Source organism: Oncorhynchus mykiss, chromosome 5, assembly GCF_057628025.1.
Source record: "Oncorhynchus mykiss isolate SJ-2025 chromosome 5, ASM5762802v1, whole genome shotgun sequence".
Lineage (NCBI taxonomy): Eukaryota > Metazoa > Chordata > Actinopteri > Salmoniformes > Salmonidae > Oncorhynchus > Oncorhynchus mykiss.
Window position 1 is genome coordinate 71,880,902 of NC_143026.1, and position 22,401 is coordinate 71,903,302.

At 43.2% G+C, this 22,401-nt stretch overlaps 1 protein-coding gene across 2 annotated transcripts in view; it reads left to right on the forward strand.

Moving 5' to 3' along the window:
• Positions 1-12,225, forward strand: part of nlgn1 (neuroligin 1) — a 280,440-nt gene extending 268,215 nt beyond the window's left edge. For both annotated transcript variants that reach the window (XM_021604119.3, XM_021604121.3), the window contains one exon: positions 6,908-12,225. In XM_021604119.3, coding sequence (XP_021459794.3) covers positions 6,908-7,724 — 817 coding nt within the window. In that variant the 3' untranslated portion in view covers positions 7,725-12,225. The remainder of the gene's footprint in view (positions 1-6,907) is intronic.
• Positions 12,226-22,401: the final 10,176 nt, after the last annotated feature.

Genomic DNA, 22,401 nt, shown 5'->3' on the forward strand with positions numbered 1-22,401 from the left:
GACTTGGCCAGATCAATGAATACGGCTGTACAGTAATGTTTCTTATCGATGGCGGTTAAGATATCATTTAGGACCTTGAGCGTGGCTGAGGTGCACCCATGACCAGCTCTGAAACCAGATTGCATAGCAGAGAAGGTATGGTGAGATTCGAAATGGTCGGTAATCTGTTTGTTGACTTGGCTTTCGAAGACCTTAGAAAGGCATGGTAGGATAGATATACAGTGCCTTGAAAAGTATTCGGCCCCCTTGAACTTTGCGACCTTTTGCCACATTTCAGGCTTCAAACATAAAGATATAAAACTGTATTTTTTTGTGAAGAATCAACAACAAGTGGGACACAATCATGAAGTGGAACGACATTTATTGGATATTTCAAACTTTTTTAACAAATCAAAAACTGAAAAATTGGGCATGCAAAATTATTCAGCCCCCTTAAGTTAATACTTTGTAGCGCCACCTTTTGCTGCGATTACAGCTGTAAGTCGCTTGGGGTATGTCTCTATCAGTTTTGCACATCGAGAGACTGACATGTTTTCCCATTCCTCCTTGCAAAACAGCTCGAGCTCAGTGAGGTTGGATGGAGAGCATTTGTGAACAGCAGTTTTCAGTTCTTTCCACAGATTCTCGATTGGATTCAAGTCTGGACTTTGACTTGGCCATTCTAACACCTGGATATGTTTATTTTTTAACCATTCCATTGTAGATTTTGCTTTATGTTTTGGATCATTGTCTTGTTGGAAGACAAATCTCCGTCCCAGTCTCAGGTCTTTTGCAGACTCCATCAGGTTTTCTTCCAGAATGGTCCTGTATTTGGCTCCATCCATCTTCCCATCAATTTTAACCATCTTCCCTGTCCCTGCTGAAGAAAAGCAGGCCCAAACCATGATGCTGCCACCACCATGTTTGACAGTGGGGATGGTGTGTTCAGCTGTGTTGCTTTTACGCCAAACATAACGTTTTGCATTGTTGCCAAAAAGTTCAATTTTGGTTTCATCTGACCAGAGCACCTTCTTCCACATGTTTGGTGTGTCTCCCAGGTGGCTTGTGGCAAACTTTAAACAACACTTTTTATGGACATCTTTAAGAAATGGCTTTCTTCTTGCCACTCTTCCATAAAGGCCAGATTTGTGCAATATACGACTGATTGTTGTCCTATGGACAGAGTCTCCCACCTCGGCTGTAGATCTCTGCAGTTCATCCAGAGTGATCATGGGCCTCTTGGCTGCATCTCTGATCAGTCTTCTCCTTGTATGAGCTGAAAGTTTAGAGGGACGGCCAGGTCTTGGTAGATTTGCAGTGGTCTGATACTCCTTCCATTTCAATATTATCGCTTGCACAGTGCTCCTTGGGATGTTTAAAGCTTGGGAAATCTTTTTGTATCCAAATCCGGCTTTAAACTTCTTCACAACAATATCTCGGTCCTGCCTGGTGTGTTCCTTGTTCTTCATGATGCTCTCTGCGCTTTTAACGGACCTCTGAGACTATCACAGTGCAGGTGCATTTATACGGAGACTTGACTACACACAGGTGGATTGTATTTATCATCATTAGTCATTTAGGTCAACATTGGATCATTCAGAGATCCTCACTGAACTTCTGGAGAGAGTTTGCTGCACTGAAAGTAAAGGGGCTGAATAATTTTGCACGCCCAATTTTTCAGTTTTTGATTTGTTAAAAAAGTTTGCAATATCCAATAAATGTCGTTCCACTTCATGATTGTGTCCCACTTGTTGTTGATTCTTCACAAAGAAATACAATTTTATATCTTTATGTTTGAAGCCTGAAATGTGGCAAAAGGTCGCAAAGTTCAAGGGGGGCGAATACTTTCGCAAGGCACTGTAGGTCTGTAGCAGTTTGGGTCAAGAGTGTCCCCCCCTTTGAAGAGGGGGATGACCGCAGCTGCTTTCCAATCTTTGGGAATCTCAGATGACACAAAAGAGAGGTTGAACAGGCTAGTAATAGGGGTGGCAACAATTTCGGCAGATAATTTTAGAAAGAAAGGGTCCAGATTGTCTAGCCCGGCTGATTTGTAGGGGTCCAGATTTTGCAGCTCTTTCAGAACATCAGCTGAACGGATTTGGGAGAAGGAGAAATGGGGAAGGCTTGGGCGAGTTGCTGTGGGGGGTGCAGTGCTTTTGACCGGGGTAGGAGTAGCCAGGTGGAAAGCATGGCCAGCCGTATAAAAATGCTTATTGAAATTCTCAATTATGGTGGATTTATCAGTGGTGACAGTGTTTCCTATCTTCAGTGCAGTGGGCAGCTGGGAGGAGGTGTTCTTATTCTTCATGGACATTACAGTGTCCCAGAACTTTTTTGAGTTAGTGTTGCAGGAAGCAAATTTCTGCTTGAAAAAGCTAGCCTTAGCTTTTCTAACTGCCTGTGTATAATGGTTTCTAGCTTCCCTGAACAGCTGCATATCACGGGGGCTGTTCGATGCTAATGCAGAACGCCATAGGATGTTTTTGTGTTGGTTAAGGGCAGTCAGGTCTGGGGAGAACCAAGGGCTATATCTGTTCCTGGTTCTAAATTTCTTGAATGGGGCGTGTTTATTTAAGATGGTTAGGAAAGCATTTAAAAAAAATATCCAGGCATCCTCTACTGATGGGATGAGATCAATATCCTTCCAGGATACCCCGGCCAGGTCGATTAGAAAGGCCTGCTCGCTGAAGTGTTTCAGGGAGCGTTTGACAGTGATGAGTGGAGGTCGTTTGACCGCTGACCCATTACGGATGCAGGCAATGAGGCAGTGATCGCTGAGATCTTGGTTGAAGACAGCAGAGGTGTATTTAGAGGGCAAGTTGGTTAGGATGATATCTATGAGGGTGCCCGTGTTTAAGGCTTTGGGGAGGTACCTGGTAGGTTCATTGATAATTTGTGTGAGATTGAGGGCATCAAGTTTAGATTGTAGGATGGCTGGGGTGTTAAGCATGTTCCAGTTTAGGTCGCCTAGCAGCACGAGTTCTGAAGATAGATGGGGGGCAATCAGTTCACATATGGTGTCCAGAGCACAGCTGGGGGCAGAGGGTGGTCTGTAGCAGGCGGCAACGGTGAGAGACTTGTTTTTAGAGAGGTGGATTTTTAAAAGTAGAAGTTCAAATTGTTTGGGTACAGACCTGGATAGTAGGACAGAACTCTGCAGGCTATCTTTGCAGTAGATTGCAACACCGCCCCCTTTGGCAGTTCTATCTTGTCTGAAAATGTTGTAGTTTGGAATTAAAATGTCAGAATTTTTAGTGGTCTTCCTAAGCCAGGATTCAGACACAGCTAGAACATCCGGGTTGGCAGAGTGTGCAAAAGCAGTGAATAGAACAAACTTAGGGAGGAGGCTTGTAATGTTAACATGCATGAAACCAAGGCTATTACGGTTACAGAAGTCGTCAAAAGAGAGCGCCTGGGGAATAGGAGTGGAGCTAGGCCCTGCAGGGCCTGGATTCACCTCTACATCGCCAGAGGAACAGAGGAGGAGTAAAATAAGGGTACGGCTAAAAGCAATAAGAATTGGTTGTCTAGAACATCTGGAACAGAGAGTAAAAGGAGGTTTCTGGGGGCGATAAAATAGCATCAAGGTATAATGTACAGACAAAGGTATGGTAGGATGTGAATACAGTGGAGGTAAACCTAGGTATTGAGTGATGAAGAGAGAGATATTGTCTCTAGAAACATAATTGAAACCAGGAGATGTCATTGCATGTGTGGGTGGGTGGTGGAACTAATAGGTTGGATAAGGTATAGTGAGCAGGACTAGAGGCTCTACAGTGAAATAAGCCAATAAACACTAACCAGAACAGCAATGGACAAGGCATATTGACATTAAGGAGAGGCATGCTTAGTCGAGTGATCAAAAGGGTCCAGTGAGTAGAGAGGTTGTTTGGGGGTCACAGCGATTTAGACAGCTAGCCAGGCCATCGGTAGCAAGCTAGCATAGGATAGAGGTCTGTTATTAGCCACCTCTTGAGTTCCGTCAGTAGATTAGTGGGGTTCCGTGTGGTAGAGGGGATTAATCCAAATCACACAACAACAAAAAAACAATAGATATAGTTATAGAGGCCCAAGAAGAAAAAATAAATACAAATAAAAATAAATAAATAAATTGTCCGATTGTCTATTCAGATAGCAGCCGATAAGACAGCTAACGGTTAGCGGGCCGCAGATGGGCGTTCAGGTAACGTCGCGACGGAGGAGCCAGCCGGATAACTCCTTTGGGTAGATAACGTCGGCAGTCCAGTTGTGAAGGCCCGGTGGGGCTCCGCGTAGGCAGTAAAATGGGTCCGGATAGGTGATTGTAGCCCAGGAGTGATTGATGGAATTCTTCAGCTGGCTAGCTCCGGAATAATTGATGTTTGCTCCGGAATCGACGAAAGCCAATAGTCACACGGATAGCAGCTAGCTAGCTGTGAGATCCGGGTATGAATGCTTCTGATTAGCTTCTGATTAGCTTCTGATTAGCTTCTGGATTAGCTTCTGGATAGTTTCTGGCTAGTTTCTTGGAGGATTACAGATTTGAGGTAAATAATACTTTTTTATGAATATAAATTGGTGAGGCGGGTTGCAGGAGAGTGTTTTGAAGATGAGTTTATGGAAAATTTAAAAAAAAATATATAAAAAGGTATGTGAATTTAAAAAAATCTATATATACACGACAAGACGAGGACAAAAGACGTCTGAACTGCTATGCCATCTTGGATGAACCTCTGGAGCCGTGAAAATCCTTAAACAACAGGAACATTGGGAGATTCAATGAGAAGAAGCTGATCATTGGGATTGCCCGACACAATGAGTGACACTGCCTATGTTGCGTCCGTCCAGTGCTCTGGCATTCATGGGAACACCCAGCTCCGATACCAGAGTAACATCCATAAAACTCTCATCAGCTCCAGAGTCAATGAGCACCCGGAGAGATTTAGACCGGTCACCCCACCGCAGGATAACATGGAAGAGAATACGAGTGAGTAATGTGAGTTAGAAAACTCCTAGTATAGCTCACCATGGTACTCTTACCTAGCTGACGAGTCTGGTCTTTTACTGGATAGGTATATTTGTAATGCCCTGTAGCACCACAATACAGGAAACTGTTGGAGTTAAGCCTCTCTAGTTGTTTCTGAGGCGACAATCTTGCTCTGCCCTGTTGCGTACGCACTGTAGAAAACCATTCGCTTGTTCCCGATAATTCCCAAGGGGACTCGGGTGACTTCGGATCCTCTCAGGCAGACAGGCATCAGGGACTTCCGGGTTCTTCGGGGGCGAGCCGGCAGCTGCGGACGAACAAGTGGGGCCGAAAACAGACCTCTCCCTCCTGCGCTCCCGTAGACGTCCATCAAACCTTATGGTTAAGGCTATGATGGAGTCAAGGTCCAGGGGTAACTTCCGAGCAGCGAGCTCATCTTTGATCTCCTCGGATAGTCCATGAAGAAAGGTATCGAACAGAGACTCCGGGTTTCAGGCACTCTCGGCGGCCTACATGCGGAAGTCTACTGCGTAGTCTGCCACACTACAGGGTTCTTGATGTAATCAAAGTAGCTTTCGGGCCGCCTCTCTCCCGGAGAATCGAATACCTTCTTCACCTCCTCCATGAAATCTTCCAAACGAAGGCAAATGGCGGACTGTTGCTCCAAAACCGCTGTAGCCCAGGAGAGCACCCTACCAGACATGAGCGTTATAAGATCCACTATTCTCAAACGGTGAGGGCTGCAGCACAAAGATAAGGGAGCACCAGGAAAGAAATGCCCGGGAAGTTCCAGGGTCCCCAACATAGATGGTAAGCGGTTCCCGGGAAGCCGGGGTAGGCTGTACAAAATCATCACTGGCAGGGGAATTACTGCACGTCCGGGAGGTCTCCGTTGTGGCATGCTGCCTGATAGATAGTCCACAGAATTGCTCTAGTAACGTTTTGAAACCCTGGTCATGGCATCCCGACAGCGCAAGGAGACTTTCCATAAGGCTCTGAAGTAAGGCCTCATGTTTTTCAATGGTGGCTCCCTGCAAGGAGACAGCGTTGTGGAGCCGGTCCGAGTCTGCTGGATCAGTTTGTACTATAACGACACAGGGCGAGATGCAGACAGGATAGGCAGATGGTTCGAGTCTCTGATATTTTTTTTAATACAAGGGGCAGGCAATGGGCAGGTCGGGGACAGGCAGAAGTTCATAAACCGGGTCAGAGTCCGAAAGGTACAGTGGTGGCAGGCAGGCAGGCTCAAGGTCAAGGCAGGCTGAGTGGTCAGGGCTGGGTGTCAGGGCAGGCAGAACGGGTCAGAACCAGGAGAATTAGGAAAACAGGAGCACGGAAAAACATGCTGGTAAGCTTGACAAGACGAACTGGCAACAGACAAACGGAGGTAAAATACACTGGGGATAATGAAGAAGGTGGGCTACACCTGGAGGGGGTGGAGACAAGCACAAAGACAGGTGAAACAGATCAGGGTGTGACATGCTCAGCATATGTGGGCCCTCATTCAAAACGGTTGGAAAAGCATTCCAGGTGAAGCTGGTTGAGAGAATGCCAAGAGTGGGCAAAGCTGTCATCAAGGCAAAGGGTGGCTACTTTTAAGAATCTCAAATATGAAATATATTTTGATTTGTTTAACACTTTTTTGGTTACTACATGATTCCATATGTGTTATTTCATAGTGATGTCTTCATTATAATTCTACAATGTAGAAAATAGTAAAAATAAAGAAAAACACTTGAATGAGTAGGTGTGTCCAAACTTTGTCCAGTACTGTATATAACAGTAAATTAACATTTAACACAGGGCACATATGGAATTTATGCTTCCACATTGCATTGCCAGTTTATGATGGCTCTATATGCCATTCCCAGGCAATGGTGCTCGTTCTGCTGGAAGTAGCCTCCATTCCTCATGCTGTGTAGTGATGCTTTACTCATACTAAGTTCCCCCTTTCTCTTGCAGTGACCCAAACCAGCCAGTCCCCCAGGATACCAAGTTCATCCACACCAAGCCTAACCGCTTCGAAGAGGTGGCATGGACGCGCTACAACCAGAAGGACCAGCTGTACCTCCACATCGGCCTGAAGCCCCGAGTCAAGGAGCACTACCGAGCCAACAAGGTTAACCTGTGGCTGGAGCTGGTGCCCCACCTCCACAGCCTGAACGAGGTCACCCAGATCATCTCCACCACCACCAAGGTCCCCCCACCAGAGGTCACCCCGAGGACACCAAAGAAGATCCCTGTCAACACCAAGAGGCCTAACCCCACTCCCTTCCCCACCGAGACCCAGGACAGTCAGAACCAGCCCTTTCTGGTGGACCAGAGGGACTACTCCACAGAGCTGAGCGTCACCATTGCCGTGGGCGCCTCGCTGCTCTTCCTCAACATCCTGGCCTTTGCGGCGCTCTACTACAAGAAGGACAAGCGGCGGCACGACGTTCACCGGCGCTGCAGCCCCCAGCGCAACACGACCAACGACCTGGCGCACACGCAGGAGGAGGAGATCATGTCCCTGCAGATGAAGCACACGGATCTGGACCACGAGTGTGACGCCATGCACCCACACAAGGTGGTTCTGAGAACTGCCTGCCCGCCAGACTACACGCTAGCCATGCGACGCTCTCCTGACGACATCCCCCTCATGACCCCAAACACAATCACCATGATCCCCAACACCATGCAGGGCCGCCAGTCCTTGCACAACTTCAACACCTTCCCCAGTAGTGGACAGAACAACACCCTGCCTCACCCACACTCACACTCCACCACCAGGGTATAGCCGGACGGACGGACGCTGACACACACAGCACACGCCAGAGCTCACACCCAGCCTGAATCAAACGGATGTGGAATAACTTCTACTCCTGTGAATATATGAAAGGAATATAGGAATGTTGCTGGGACTGGAGAAAAATGTCATTTTATATAAAAGAAGATATGATTAAAAGTACAAAAATATTTCAAATGAAAAAATGAATAAAGAGAAGGATCATTTTTATTTCTGGTATTGCAACAAAACAAGGTCAACTTTTCCAGCTATAGATATCGCCTTCGGAATTTTATATACGATTGCTTGATCCTGTTATCATGGAAAAGAGAGAAACCTCAGTGGAGCCTCAGAGGAGTAGCAGGGCCGCTTTGTAAATGAAAGAAAACATATTGTTTTCCTGAGGCATCAAACTGTAGATTACTCTTTCTGGAGCCAAGATGAGATGCCGCTTAACCAATTTAGGCATGTGTTACTCTACAAGTAGAGGCAGTGTAAGATATGACAAAAACTATCTAGAGAGAGGGGGAAAACTCTTAAAGAATATGCACAATGTAGACATTTTTTAAATGTCTTGGATTCTTTTCATCAATTTATTTTTGGGGAACAGTTTTATTGTATAGAACCTATTTACATATCTAGATATGTACACAAAGCACCAATGCTGTTTAAGTCCTTCTTGGGCGTCAATACCGCAAATCTGCCAGCAGAACAAAAAAAGGGGGATCCACTGGCTTTCTGGCAGATACAGCTTCATCACACAAGTGCTGTCTATACCGAGAGCTGGAGGACAAAGGATACTGGATATTTTTAGCACGACGCGCATGACAATTTATCTGCTTGATGGCTGTTCTGCTGATTAAGTCATAATTAAGAATACTTTTCATCCCCATTGGATTGGTTTGAAGGAACACTACTGATTAGCTTACAAATCCATAGGACTTTGGGAATGGTCACATGGGTGAAGGTCATGGGTCATAATTGGGGACAGCAGGGGAGGGTTAGCTTATGGTAACTACAGTACATACACAATAGCTTGAATGAACATGGGTATAAGGACTAGTTTTGTACAATTTGTGTTGGTACAACTTTTTGATAGTGGTGAATCACTCGCTGTTTGGGATCCCAATGGAGGGACCTTTCATTGTACTCTTTTAGTTTGGATCAATGTTCTTTGCTATTATACATATTGGGTTTCTTATCACCACCCTTGACTAGTTCAAGACCACTTTAATGTAGAAAAGTAATTACCTGCACTGTTGATTTGTTTTGGGGGGGGGGGGGGGTGCGTATGAATGATTCCTGAGCACAAAGCGTGCCCAGGGCTATGAAGAAGGGAATGTGAAGACTAGGAAATAGTAGAACCTCTTGGCTGCATAGATTTTCTTTCCTCCTATTATCCTTTCATAGAGTATGTTCCGTAGCGCTGTTTAAAGATGAATGCGTATAAATGTGTAATTGAAGCGAGGAGGCCCTCCGCTGACATGGTTGATTAGGGGTTCCTCTCATCCTGTCGTCCCTGCAACTCAACAGAGAGAGAGAAAGAGAGCGAGAGATTCAGGAACTCCCATGGTACACCTCTCCCAGGCAGGGAACAGTGATCAGTCAGATTCTTGCTCACTGCAGTAGAACCGGTTTGCTATCACCCTCGTCTCTCACAGAGTAAATGCCATTTGCCTCTGTTTTTTTATTTTCTACTGAAGATGCTGTACTGTATCATATCAGAGTTTCTGGACTTTTAGTTCTCCTTTTTCTTTAGCATGGTTTACACATGCCTTGGTGTCACATTGTACATGCTTGTCGGCATGTTACCATCACTGTCCCGCTAGCCCCAGTGAGTGTTCCTGCCATCGCAGTGCTAGAGTGCAACTTCCCTCTGCCAGCTAGCGCAGGCAAGTGGAGTAATAATGTGTCATACAAATACAAACCAGAGTGAATAGCTTAAAGGAGGAAGGCGCTGAGGGGAAAATAGTTCTCTCTAAACAGACAAAAGGCCTACTGTACTCAAGCAGAGAGTGGAGACGACAAATACATTAGTAAGAGAAGACTCATAAGTAAGACATAAAATAGTAAGAAACATTATAACACTCCCATTTTCCTGTGTAATAAAAGCCTGGACATTCGCTCCACCTCCTTTACTTACTGCCGCTCTACAGTCATTCAAAGTAAAAACATACACTTCCAAACAATGAGCTGTAGACAAGGTGTAGCTTTTTTGGGGAGGTGAACATAAATTATAACAAAACCTTCACGTGTCCCAAAACTAACACCCAAGCAGTTTCACCAGTCTGTATTACAGTGCTGTGACCTCTTAACAAGGCTGGAGAAATGACAGTTAAACATGTAATTGCGAATTAAACATGTAATTGCACTACAGATAAATGATCAAGTAACATTGGAGAGTTAGCAGGTGAGGAGAATGCTAAAGAAGCACTTACTTTAGCGCGCATAAGCCAGCCTGGATTGTAAACAGAGTTAGAAATGAGCCAACCTGTACTACTCTCCTCTCCCATCCTCCTTCCCTCCCATAACAGCTCACTCTGTGCACCCCCCATTTTCAATTAGGTATGAATATGGATAGTTGCTGCTCACTGTACTCTCTCTCCATCATGCTCCCTCAGAGTGGTGTTAAAATTGTATGAGCCAGTGGTGAAGGAGAGCTTTTCCAAATTTTCATGCAGGACTTCTAGAAGGTAAGAGAAAGAAGGGGGGGGGGGGGGGGAGTACCTGAAGCTATAATGTGACCATGTGGCTCATGCCTAACCTGTGTTACCCAGTCCTGGACAGAGGAGGGTCAAGCATTGTGAATGAATGTAAAGCAACGAGTGCCATTTTATATAAAACGCTTCTCAACATCTTTGAGATCTATGAAGATCTATCAAAGGGTGATCGCTCTTTCAAAATGTCTGTGAAAAGGGCGCTATGTGAGTGGGTATGGCAGTTGTATTGTAGATTATTTGTCACTTGTCTTTCTTTCTGGTTAAATAGTAATTACTCTTCTGGAGCACAATAAATGATTTTAATAAGCTGAATTAGCATTGCTGCAACTCTTTTTTTTCCCCGTTATGTTTGTTCAATAGGCTGATTTGATTATATTGCAGAGTAGACACTCACAGTTAAAGAATGCTTGACTGAACTGAACTTCAAACAAGCCTGTAGTCACTCACTTGTCTGTTGGTCTGTCACACACTGTTGGGTTCCTTTGATGTATAGGACTTCGTGTGTCCTAGACCTAGACTGAAAACAAAATCTCAGACAGTGGATCTTTACATGGCTTAAGTAACCAAATGAATACAACCAACAATATGGAAAAACAAATGACTCTTCTGAAGGGTAATGTACACACCAAACCTACACTTACTGTTTTCACATTGGTTATACCACAGACATTCAGCTTAATGCGAGTCACAATTTGTTTTGTATACACTGGTGTATCATTTTTGACAAATAACAGAAGTCCCAGATACATTATCCCCTCAAACCATAATGTAATATAAAAAGTATCAGGGGAAGGTTTCTCAGTTGCTACCTGCTAGGAAAAAGTACAAAGGTTTAGACAGTGCCATTATTTTCTGGCATACTGTATTTCCATCGATCCTGTACACCTGTCACTCCTCCTTACTTGTTGTACATTTTATGAACTTCAAATTTGATTGTTGAACACTGAAAGAGGAGCAAATGTCATTGCTGGTAGAGGTGTCCTCCCTTACATTTTCTCAGTCAGCGTGTAAGGAAAAATAAAATGCAGCTAGTTAGGCTTCAGTATCAAAGTATTTAATTTTATAAATACTTTAGAAAAAGGATATAACTTATTGTTTTTATCTGACATTGTCAACTCCTTTGCTTTGAATGAAGTAAAAAATACCTCTGTCTGGTATTTATTAAGAACCTGCAAATCATATACTACAGAATACCAATGTTAAACTAATTTAGACAAAGCAGCTACCAACCACACCCATGTTTGTTGCATTTGTAAATGACAAGTGGGTGGCATTTCTGTGAATTTTTCTGTAAATAATGCTTTATTATAGCTTACTAATACAAGTGATAATGGCATCCCATCATTTTAGCTGCTGCATTTTATAAGGTATCTTACAAGGTGCCAAATCCAAACACAAGACCTTCAATGTCATCCATATACAACCTACAGTGGTGATCTGTAAAGATGTAATAAAGCCATTTGTCATTCTAAAACAATCTGGACAGTTATATCATTTTCCCTGTTTGAGACCTGAAATAATGTCATAGCAGTCACTCTCACACTTCCTGATCATAGGAAAACATTTGTGTACATTTTCTTTTCTGATTCCCATGCTCAACAGAATAGAGGACAGTCTGTCATATTCTATCGTAGTATTTGCATGCTTTCACTAATTTTAGCTCTTTATGTACTAATTGGCCTTTTAAAGCAATCAACAATGTCTAATGGTTTATTTTTTTGCAGGTTTTGACTGTTTCAGTTGTTGTTTTAAAGTGACAGATATGAAAGATGAGTAATTAAATTGATTTTCACTGCTGTGCTTTCTGTGGTCTGTTGGGGCTGTGTGTCATGGAGGTGTCAATGGTATGTTTTCCTCTTATCTGTACAAATCACAAACATATTTGGCATTTTCCTTTCATGGTAATAGGAAATAATTAGAGACTATCGTCCACTTTGGAAATGGTGACATATCTACTTGTTGGCAGAGATTAATAAATAATTATATCACCACCTGACTTCGACATTTGCTAGCAGGCAAGAGAATCTGCCTTGAGACTGAGAGGGTGGAACAAACAGAGAGTTGTTTATCGCACATGGTTTTGACCAAGGGCACAGATGCTCCTGTCAAAGAGCTGCTCAAATCCTGTTTGATAAGTGTTTGTCATTTCCCATTATGGAGTATTTCACAACATCAAACACTATTGCCTCTGATAACCATTCTTTCATTTACCAGCACTGTTTGATCTATTTGCTTTCTCATCCCTGGGCCATTTCTTGCAAGCCTTTTATAACATTAGATAATTCCTATGTACTTAAGCAATGTTTTGTAAATAAAACTATTGCAGAACTTTGTACTACCTATAGCACAGCAGCATGTTTTGTGAAATAGATTGAATATCCTGTAAAACGTGCAATGCAATAAGCTCTGAGAGTTGGGAAAACCATACCGAAGAGTTGACCTATACCAATCCTTATTTATGTTCCAGATTTGAATGACTGTGGGGAAATAGTTTGTGTCACATTTAAGTTTGAATTGTTGGTTACAAATGGAGGTTCAACAGCAAATCAGCTACACTTCAATCATGATTCCCCCCTTTTTCGAATACAAGGGAGACACTACAATTAAACATACACTTCTATGTGACCCTGTGCAACTGACTCTGCCAATAGACAATGTACTTTGCATTATTGTCTGGTTTGTTCTCTTTGGAAACTTCAAAATAAAGTTAACAGCCTCCTCCCTCCAAACCCATTTTATTGATAATGTAAGGCATCTGTTTGTCTTCAGTGACTTAAGTTTGCGTGTGAAGATCCATGGCTTTCATGAGCATTTTTCATATCATAAATAAGTAGTATCTTATTTTTTAACTTGTTCAGCCTGTTGTCCTCCTGTGTTCTATAACCTCTGTATAAATGAAGAGTCTTCCTATTTTTTACTTACGGAATCTTACACTGAAATAGTTGAGGTCAAATATTACTAGGGCTGTGCGATAAGGCCAACATATGTCACAATACCTTTTTCATTTTTGACAGTATTTTATTTTTCGGGATAGGTTTTATGAGTAATGCTTGATTCTAGGATGCCAACAAATTCATTCTAAGTGGTTTCTACTGGCTATATACAGACACTGGTTAGTCGGGCTTATTGAGGTAGTATGTACATCTAGGTATGGTTAAAGTGACTATGCATATATGATGAACAGAGAGTAGCAGTAGCATAAAAAGAGTGGTTGGCGGGTGGAGGGACACAATGCAGATAGCCCGGTTAGCCAATGTGCGGGAGCACTGGTTGGTCGGGCCAATTGAGGTAGTATGTACATGAATGTATAGTTAAAGTGACTATGCATATAAGATAAACAAAGAGTAGCAGCAGCGTAAAAGAGGGGTTGGGGGGGCACACAATGCAAATAGTCTGGGTAACCATTTGGTTACCCGTTCACGAGTCTTATGGCTTGGGGGTAAAAACCTTTTTGTCCTAGACTTGGCACACCGGTACCGCTTGCCATGCGGTAGTAGAGAGAACAGTCTATGATTGGGGAGGCTGGGGTCTTTGACAATTTTTAGGGCCTTCCTCTGACACCGCCTGGTATAGAGGTCCTGGATGGCAGGCATCTTTGCCCCAGTGATGTACTGGGCCGTACGCACTACCCTCTGTAGTGCCTTGCGGTCGGAGGCCGAGCAATTGTCGTACCAGGCAGTGATGTAACCGGTCAGGATGCTCTCGATGTTGCAGATGTAGAACCTTTTGAGGATCTCAGGACCCATGCCAAATCTTTTTAGTTTCCTGAGGGGAATGGGCTTTGTCACGCCCTCTACACGACTGTCTTGGTGTGTTTGGACCATTCTTATTTGTTGTTGATGTGGACACCAAGGAATTTGAAGCTCTCAACCTGCTCCACTACAGCCCCGTCGATGAGAATGGGGACGTGCTCGGTGCTCCTTTTCCTGTAGTCCACAATCATCTCCTTAGTCTTGGTTACGTTGAGAGATATGTTGTTATTCTGGCACCCGGCCAGGTCTCTGACCTCCTCCCTATAGGCTGTCTCGTCGTTGTCGGTGATCAGACCTACCACTGTTGTGTCGTCTGAAAACTTAATGATGGTGTTGGAGTCGTGCCTGGCCATGCAGTCGTGGGTGAACAGGGAGTACAGGAGGGGACTGAGCACGCACCCCTGGGGAGCTCCAGTGTTGAGGATCAGCGTGGCAGATGTGTTGCTACCTACCCTCACCACATGGGGGTGGCCCGTCAGGAATTCCAGGATCCAGTTGCAGAGGGAGGTGTTTAGTCCCAGGCTCCTTAGCTTAGTGATGAGCTTTGAGGGTACTATGGTGTTGAAAGCTGAGCTGTATTCAATGAATAGCATTCTCACATAGGTGTTCCTTTTGTCCGGGTGGGAAAGGGCAGTGTGGAGTGCAATAGAGATTGCGTCATCTGTGGATCTGTTTGGGCGGTATGCAAATTGGAGTGGGTCTAGGGTTTCTGTGATAATGGTGTTGATGTGAGCCATTACCAGCCTTTCAAAGCACTTCATGGCTACGGACATGAGTGCTACAGGTCTGTAGTCATTTAGGCAGGTTGCCTTTGTGTTCTTGGGCACAGGGACTATGGTAGTCTGCTTGAAGCATGTTGGTATTACAGACTCAATCAGGGACATGTTGAAAATGTCAGTGAAGACACCTGCCAGTTGGTCAGCACATGCCCGGAGCACATGTCCTGGTAATCTGTCTGGCCGAGCAGCGTTATATATGTTGACCTGTTTAAAGGTCTTACTCACGCCGGCTACAGAGAGCGTGATCACACAGTCGTCCGGAACAGCTGATGCTCTCATTCATGTTTCAGTGTTGCTTGCCTCGAAGTGAGCATAGAAGTGATTTAGCTCGTCTAGTGTCACTGGACAGCTCGCGGCTGTGCTTCCCTTTGTTGTCTGTAATAGTTTGTAATAATAGTAATTAACTCTTAAAGTGAAGTCTCTGTATCTTGTTCTAATTAAATACATGAAATGTGGATGCAAGGTTCAGCAAAATAATTTTTGTGCCAGATCATGTCCAAATCATCCTAAAGTATAAAAAAATGACTAACTCAATGAAGTTACTTGTAGATGATTTAGAAGATGCTAAATCAGGTACCATTGCCTAGAAGTTGCCCCAATGGAGGGGGTGGGGGTCGGGGGGGTTCGATACATTTTTATACATTTAAAAATATTAGATTAAATTATCTCAGAATCGTTTTGGTAGAGTGACCTACATTTTTTGGATGAGACAGATAAAGTTTAGTTGAGCAAGAGTTGTTGCAGAAAGGGAAAGAAACATTGGTGTCATAAAGTGGTTTCTGTGAGAATTATGTCGGGGGTGGCAGTTACCCCGAGGGGGCTATTTACCCCACAACTGAACATGCATATGCTTGATCAAAGGTGAGTATATGAGGACACCCAGGTATTGATGTTATACAAACATTTGCTCATAATTGTAATGACATGAATTTGAACTTGAACATCTCCATGAGTCTTGAAAACCTGGACTTCAATATTGGTGATTCAACTACAACCCTGAAATGGCACCTGCTTGAATCATATACCACACTTAGTTGTGAACATTAGCTTTCTTTGACTTTGATCTCAATTCAGTTCAACCTGCTTGCTCTATTTATGCAGTATCTCAAAGTATACATATTTCCATGTTGTTAAACAAAGTTAAATCATTTTGGACACAATATCTGGAGGACTACTCCAGTACATGTTTTCCGTTTTTAGAATAATGTCTCTATTCAATCCGTATCGCAAATTGTTCCCGTTCCGGGTTACATCGTGATTGAAATTTAAAAGCATTGTTCCCGTGTTTAGCGGAGAGCGCAATCACGGTAAACACTGCATATGTCGGCTCAATCGGAAATGACATTTAAATTTCTAGCACGTAATCTGCAACGCGTCAGCAATACAGATTAAATAGATGCCTGAGACACGTGTGTGTGCAGGGAGAAGTTTGTTAATTATACTGCATTAACATTGCTAGAGCAGGAGCAATGGCCCTTTACCATGCTTTCCCTGGCTAACAATGTCCAATCAGAGCTTCTTAAATGTCCTTCGGAAATATCTAGAAATGTGAGTGTTTAATTGTTTATTGTCAGGTGTCAACATTCATGAATGTACTTCAGTGTCTTTTTAACTGAACAGCTCAAATCTAACACCGTATGGTCTGTCTGTCTGCCTGCCTGTCTGTTTTCTGTCTGACTTTCTCTGGTGTAATGAGAACAGCTCAACATTTCATGGGAGAATGTCATACAGAGACAAGAGGACTGAGCATGGGGGAATTATTTAAAGTCAGGCAGTATCCTCAGATACCCTCAGACACAATGTTCCCGTCGCTGTACAGCTCAGTATACGTGTTCCAGGCTGCACCAGAAGATGGACGGCCTACTTCTCAGGCATCTCAGACATTTTGTTACAATCCGTGTAGTCTTTCTCATCCCCTGCTTCCCCTCATTGTAAAGCCCTTCTCTACCTCTGTTCCTCAAGTTTATTTATGAAATGCTGTGATAGAAAAGTACAGTACATGCTCAACATAAAATGTAACATTGCTGACAGCCTATTAGGTCAGCAAGGGTGATTCTGGCTTGTTTTCTTATACAATGAACATAGTATATTGACAGAAAGCCAAAGGAAGAGCCTGCAATCTAAGGGTGGAGTGTATCCAGTCATACCATTGTGTCAACTGAGAGTCTAGTGAGAGTCCTTCATTTGAAAATGTAGCAAGGATACCCTGTCTTACAACTTCCTCAGTCCACAAAATGATTTCATCCTTTACAAAAACCTTGGCCAATACTGTAGTTGTGGATGAAAGTTTCCGGATCTCCCCTCCGTTTGATAACACCTGAAGACAGAGTGGGGTGACATGGATGTAGTGGATGATAAAAAAGGATTCATTTTGTTCTTTGGCGGAAAGTTTATTGAGGTGTCGTGTCTGAGTGAATGTTTTTTTTATGCCTCTGAAAAATTACTCATGAGCTGCAAACAGGAAATTTGAAATGTGGGATTTTGTTTCTTCTGATATTTCTATCATGTGTCAACAGCCTCTTTGGTAAAAATCTGTGGCAGGGCTAAAGCTGATGATGTCGTAGTGTAATAGCCCCTCCCCTCAGCACCATTTATGTTCATTGCATCATGCTTTCATTTTGACAATTACAATGTCAATTTAAATGTTTTTAAGAGAATTTATGCCCTTTTAAAAAAATGTTTACTGCAATTCAATAGGCATACCAATTGAGATTCTCTGAGAGGAATATAACCCTGTGACATCATATTTGACCAGAGTAATGTATTTTCTCTGCTGTGTGGACTAAAGTATTGTGCAATATATACATTGTGTTGAATCAGTCTACGTATGTTTGTAAGACTGTTATTCATGCCAATTGTGTTTGAGTTAACTACCCTGTGTGTCAAGTGATCAAATGTAATCCAATTATAAACGTCTGCATCGTAAAGCAATAATGCCCTGCATGTAGAAAAGTGTATATGTCACGTTGCAAACGTAATAAGAATTTAGCACAATCAATATTTTCCATCCACCTTCATCAAGCCCGAAATTCGACCTTAATCTTGAGTCCACCACGGGTGCATAAATCAGACCAACCACACAGCCTACCTCAAATCAAATCAAAATCAAATCAAATGTATTTATATAGCCCTTCGTACATCAGCTGATATCTCAAAGTGCTGTACAGAAACCCAGCCTAAAACCCCAAACAGCAAGCAATGCAGGTGTATAAGCACGGTGGCTAGGAAAAACTCCCTAGAAAGGCCAAAACCTAGGAAGAAACCTAGAGAGGAACCAGGCTATGTGGGGTGGCCAGTCCTCTTCTGGCTGTGCCGGGTGGAGATTATAACAGAACATGGCCAAGATGTTCAATTGTTCATAAATGACCAGCATGGTCCAATAATAATAAGGCAGAACAGTTGAAACTGGAGCAGCAGCACGGCCAGGTGGACTGGGGACAGCAAGGAGTCATCATGTCAGGTAGTCCTGAGGCATGCTCCTAGGGCTCAGGTTCTCAGAGAGAGAGAAAGAAAGAGAGAAAGAGAGAATTAGAGAGAGCACACTTAAATTCAAACAGGACACCGAATAGGACAGGAGAAGTACTCCAGATATAACAAACTGACCCTAGCCCCCCGACACATAAACTACTGCAGCATAAATACTGGAGGCTGAAACAGGAGGGGTCAGGAGACACTGTGGCCCCATCCGAGGACACCCCGGACAGGGCCAAACAGGAAGGATATAACCCCACCCACTTTGCCAAAGCACAGCCCCCACACCACTAGAGGGATATCTTCAACCACCAACTTACCACCCTGAGACAAGGCAAATGCAAGGGGGGGGTTGCCATCCCAGACAGGATGATCACATCAGTGACTCAACCCACTCAGGTGACGCACCCCTCCCAGGGACGGTATGAGAGAGCCCCAGTAAGCCAGTGACTCAGCCCCTGTAATAGGGTTAGAGGCAGAGAATCCCAGTGGAAAGAGGGGAACCGGCCAGGCAGAGACAGCAAGGGCGGTTCGTTGCTCCAGAGCCTTTCCGTTCACCTTCCCACTCCTGGGCATTACTACACTCAATCATATGACCCACTGAAGAGATGAGTCTTCAGTAGAGACTTAAAGGTTGAGACCGAGTTTGCGTCTCTCACATGGGTAGGCAGACCGTTCCATAAAAATGGAGCTCTATAGGAGAAAGCCCTGCCTCCAGCTGTTTGCTTAGAAATTCTAGGGACAATTAGGAGGCCTGCGTCTTGTGACCGTAGCGTACGTGTAGGTATGTACGGCAGGACCAAATCAGAGAGATAGGTAGGAGCAAGCCCATGTAATGCTTTGTAGGTTAGCAGTAAAACCTTGAAATCAGCCCTTGCTTTGACAGGAAGCCAGTGTAGGGAGGCTAGCACTGGAGTAATATGATCAAATTTTTTGGTTCTGGTCAGGATTCTAGCAGCCATATTTAGCACTAACTGAACTTTATCCGGGTAGCCGGAAGGTAGAGCATTGCAGTAGTCTAACCTAGAAGTGACAAAAGCATGGATTAATTTTTCTGCATCATTTTTGGACAGAACGTTTCTGATTTTTGCAATGTTACGTAGATGGAAAAAAGCTGTCCTTGAAATGGTCTTGATATGTTCTTCAAAAGAGAGATCAGGGTCCAGAGTAACGCCGAGGTCCTTCACAGTTTTATTTGAGACGACTGTACAACCATTAAGATTAATTGTCAGATTCAACAGAAGATCTCTTTGTTTCTTGGGACCTAGAACAAGCATCTCTGTTTTGTCCGAGTTTAAAAGTAGAAAGTTTGCAGCCATCCACTTCCTTATGTCTGAAACACATGCTTCTAGCGAGGGCAATTTTGGGGCTTCACCATGTTTCATTGAAATGTTCAGCTGTGTGTCATCCGCATAGCAGTGAAAGTTAACATTATGTTTTTGATTGACATCCCCAAGAGGTAACATATATAGTGAAAACAATAGTGGTCCTAAAACGGAACCTTGAGGAACACCGAAATTTACAGTTGATTTGTCAGAGGACAAACCATTCACAGAGACAAACTGATATCTTTCCGACAAAAAAGATCTAAACCAGGCCAGAACCTGTCCGTGTAGACCAATTTGGGTTTCCAATCTCTCCAAAAGAATGTGGTGATCGATGGTATCAAAAGCAGCACTAAGGTCTAGGAGCACGAGGACAGATGCAGAGCCTCGGTCTGATGCCATTAAAAGGTAATTTACCACCTACACAAGTGCAGTATCACTGCTATGAAGGGGTGTAAAACCAGACTGAAGCATTTCGTATACATTGTTTGTCTTCAGGAAGGCAGTGAGTTGCTGCGCAACAGCCTTTTCTAACGTTTTTGAGAGGAATGGAAGATTCGATATAGGCCGATAGTTTATATTTTCTGGGTCAAGGTTTGGCTTTTTCAAGAGAGGCTTTATTACTGCCACTTTTAGTGAGTTTGGTACACATCCGGTGGATAGAGAGCCGTTTATTATGTTCAACATAGGAGGGCCAAGCACAGGAAGCAGCTCTTTCAGTAGTTTGTATGCAGCTTGAAGGTTTAGAGACCATGATTATTTTCATCATTGTGTCAAGAGATGTAGTACTAAAACACTTGAGCGTCTCTCTTGATCCTAGGTCCTGGCAGAGTTGTGCAGACTCAGGACAACTGAGCTTTGAAGGAATACGCAGATTTAATGAAAAATGTACATTATTAAAATGGGAAAAAATTGCTCAAGCAGAAAATGTTGCTAGGACTGTCTGGAAGTTAGAAACTAAAAACTAGCTGTTATTGGCAGAGAGGTTTGGAACTCTCTTAGTTATTGGTCTATTAACCAATTAGGATACTGCATGGTGAAGTCACCATGGAAAGCTGAAAATCCCATTCATGCAAACCTGCTGACTAGAAGGTCCTGTGTAGATTTCATTTTCAACGAGCAACTATCAGAAAATAAAATGGATCAAATGTTTTCACACTTTTAGAGTGTTAGATTAATCAGCTTTTGTACAATTAAGTGATAATGCCCGGGAAGCCGGTGTTTGGAGGATATATTGGCACCGGCTTCGAGGGCAATATCACTTTTATACAACGACTTACCAACATATTCAAATAATGATTGACATATTTTCATAAAAAATATACATTTTGATTAATTTATTCATAAAGACCTCACCACGCTAAAATTATCTGAGAGGTACCAAGACTATCGTGACCTTTTGTTGTGTTTTATTCCACAGCAAAATCTCTGGCACTTTCCACAGATCAGACCATGAGGAGTTGTCCCCCCTAAAGTTCCAAAACTTCAAAGAAAATAACCATAACATGATTTGTCATCTGTCTCAGGTCAGTGTCTCTATCTTGAAATCCCTACAATATTATCAGTCTGAAAAACATCAATGTATAGTACGGGCTAAAGAACCAGCAACCCTACAACATGTTTTAATCGTGGGAGATAAAATAATAAGTAACTTAGGCTAGCTTGTCAAATGTAGGCATTTCAATCCAATTTCAGGACCTTTTGCTCTGCCATGAGCACATGGTAGAAGTGCACGCTGCACACGCTAGACTGGAGGACTATCAGGAGAAATTGCGGACAGTGCAAGTTGGGTAAGACAGGATCAAATGTAAGTAAGATGTTATAACATGAAGTAGGCCTAAAACAACTGTAGAGGGAAAATAACAGCAGATATGAGGTTAAACCTAAGTCAATAACACTTTATTTTACTACCAATTCTCACAGTCTCATGTAAGAATTACAGTTGAAGTCGGAAGTTTACATACACCTTAGCCAAATAGATTTAAACCAGGTTTTACACAATTCCTGACATTAAATCCTAGTAAAAATTCCTTGTTTTAGATCAGTTTGTATAACCACTTTATTTTAAGAATTTCATCACATTCCCAGTGGGTCAGAAGTTAACATACACTCAATTAGTATTTGGTAGCATTGCCTTTAAATCATTTAACTTGGGTCATCCACAAGCTTCCCACAATAAGTTGGGTGAATTTTGGCCCATTCCTCCTGACAGAGCTGGTGTAACTGAGTCAGGTTTGTAGGCCTCCTTGCTCGCACAAATATTTTCAGTTCTGCCCACAAATTTTCTATGGGATTGAGGTCAGGGTTTTGTGACAGCCACTCCAATACTTTGACTTTGTTGTCCTTAAGCCATTTTCCACAACTTTGGAAGTATGCTTGGGGTCATTGTCCATTTGGAAGACACATTTGTGACCAAGCTTTAATTGACTGATGTCTTGAGTTGTTGCTTCAATATATCCACATCATTTTTCTTCCTCACGATGCTATCTATTTTGTGAAGTGCACCAGTCCCTCCTGCAGCAAAGCACCCCCACAACATGACGCTGCCACCTCCGTGCTTCACGGTTGGGATGGTGTGCTTCGGATTGCAAGCCACCCCCTTTTTCCTCCAAACATAACGATGGTCATTATGGCCAAACAGT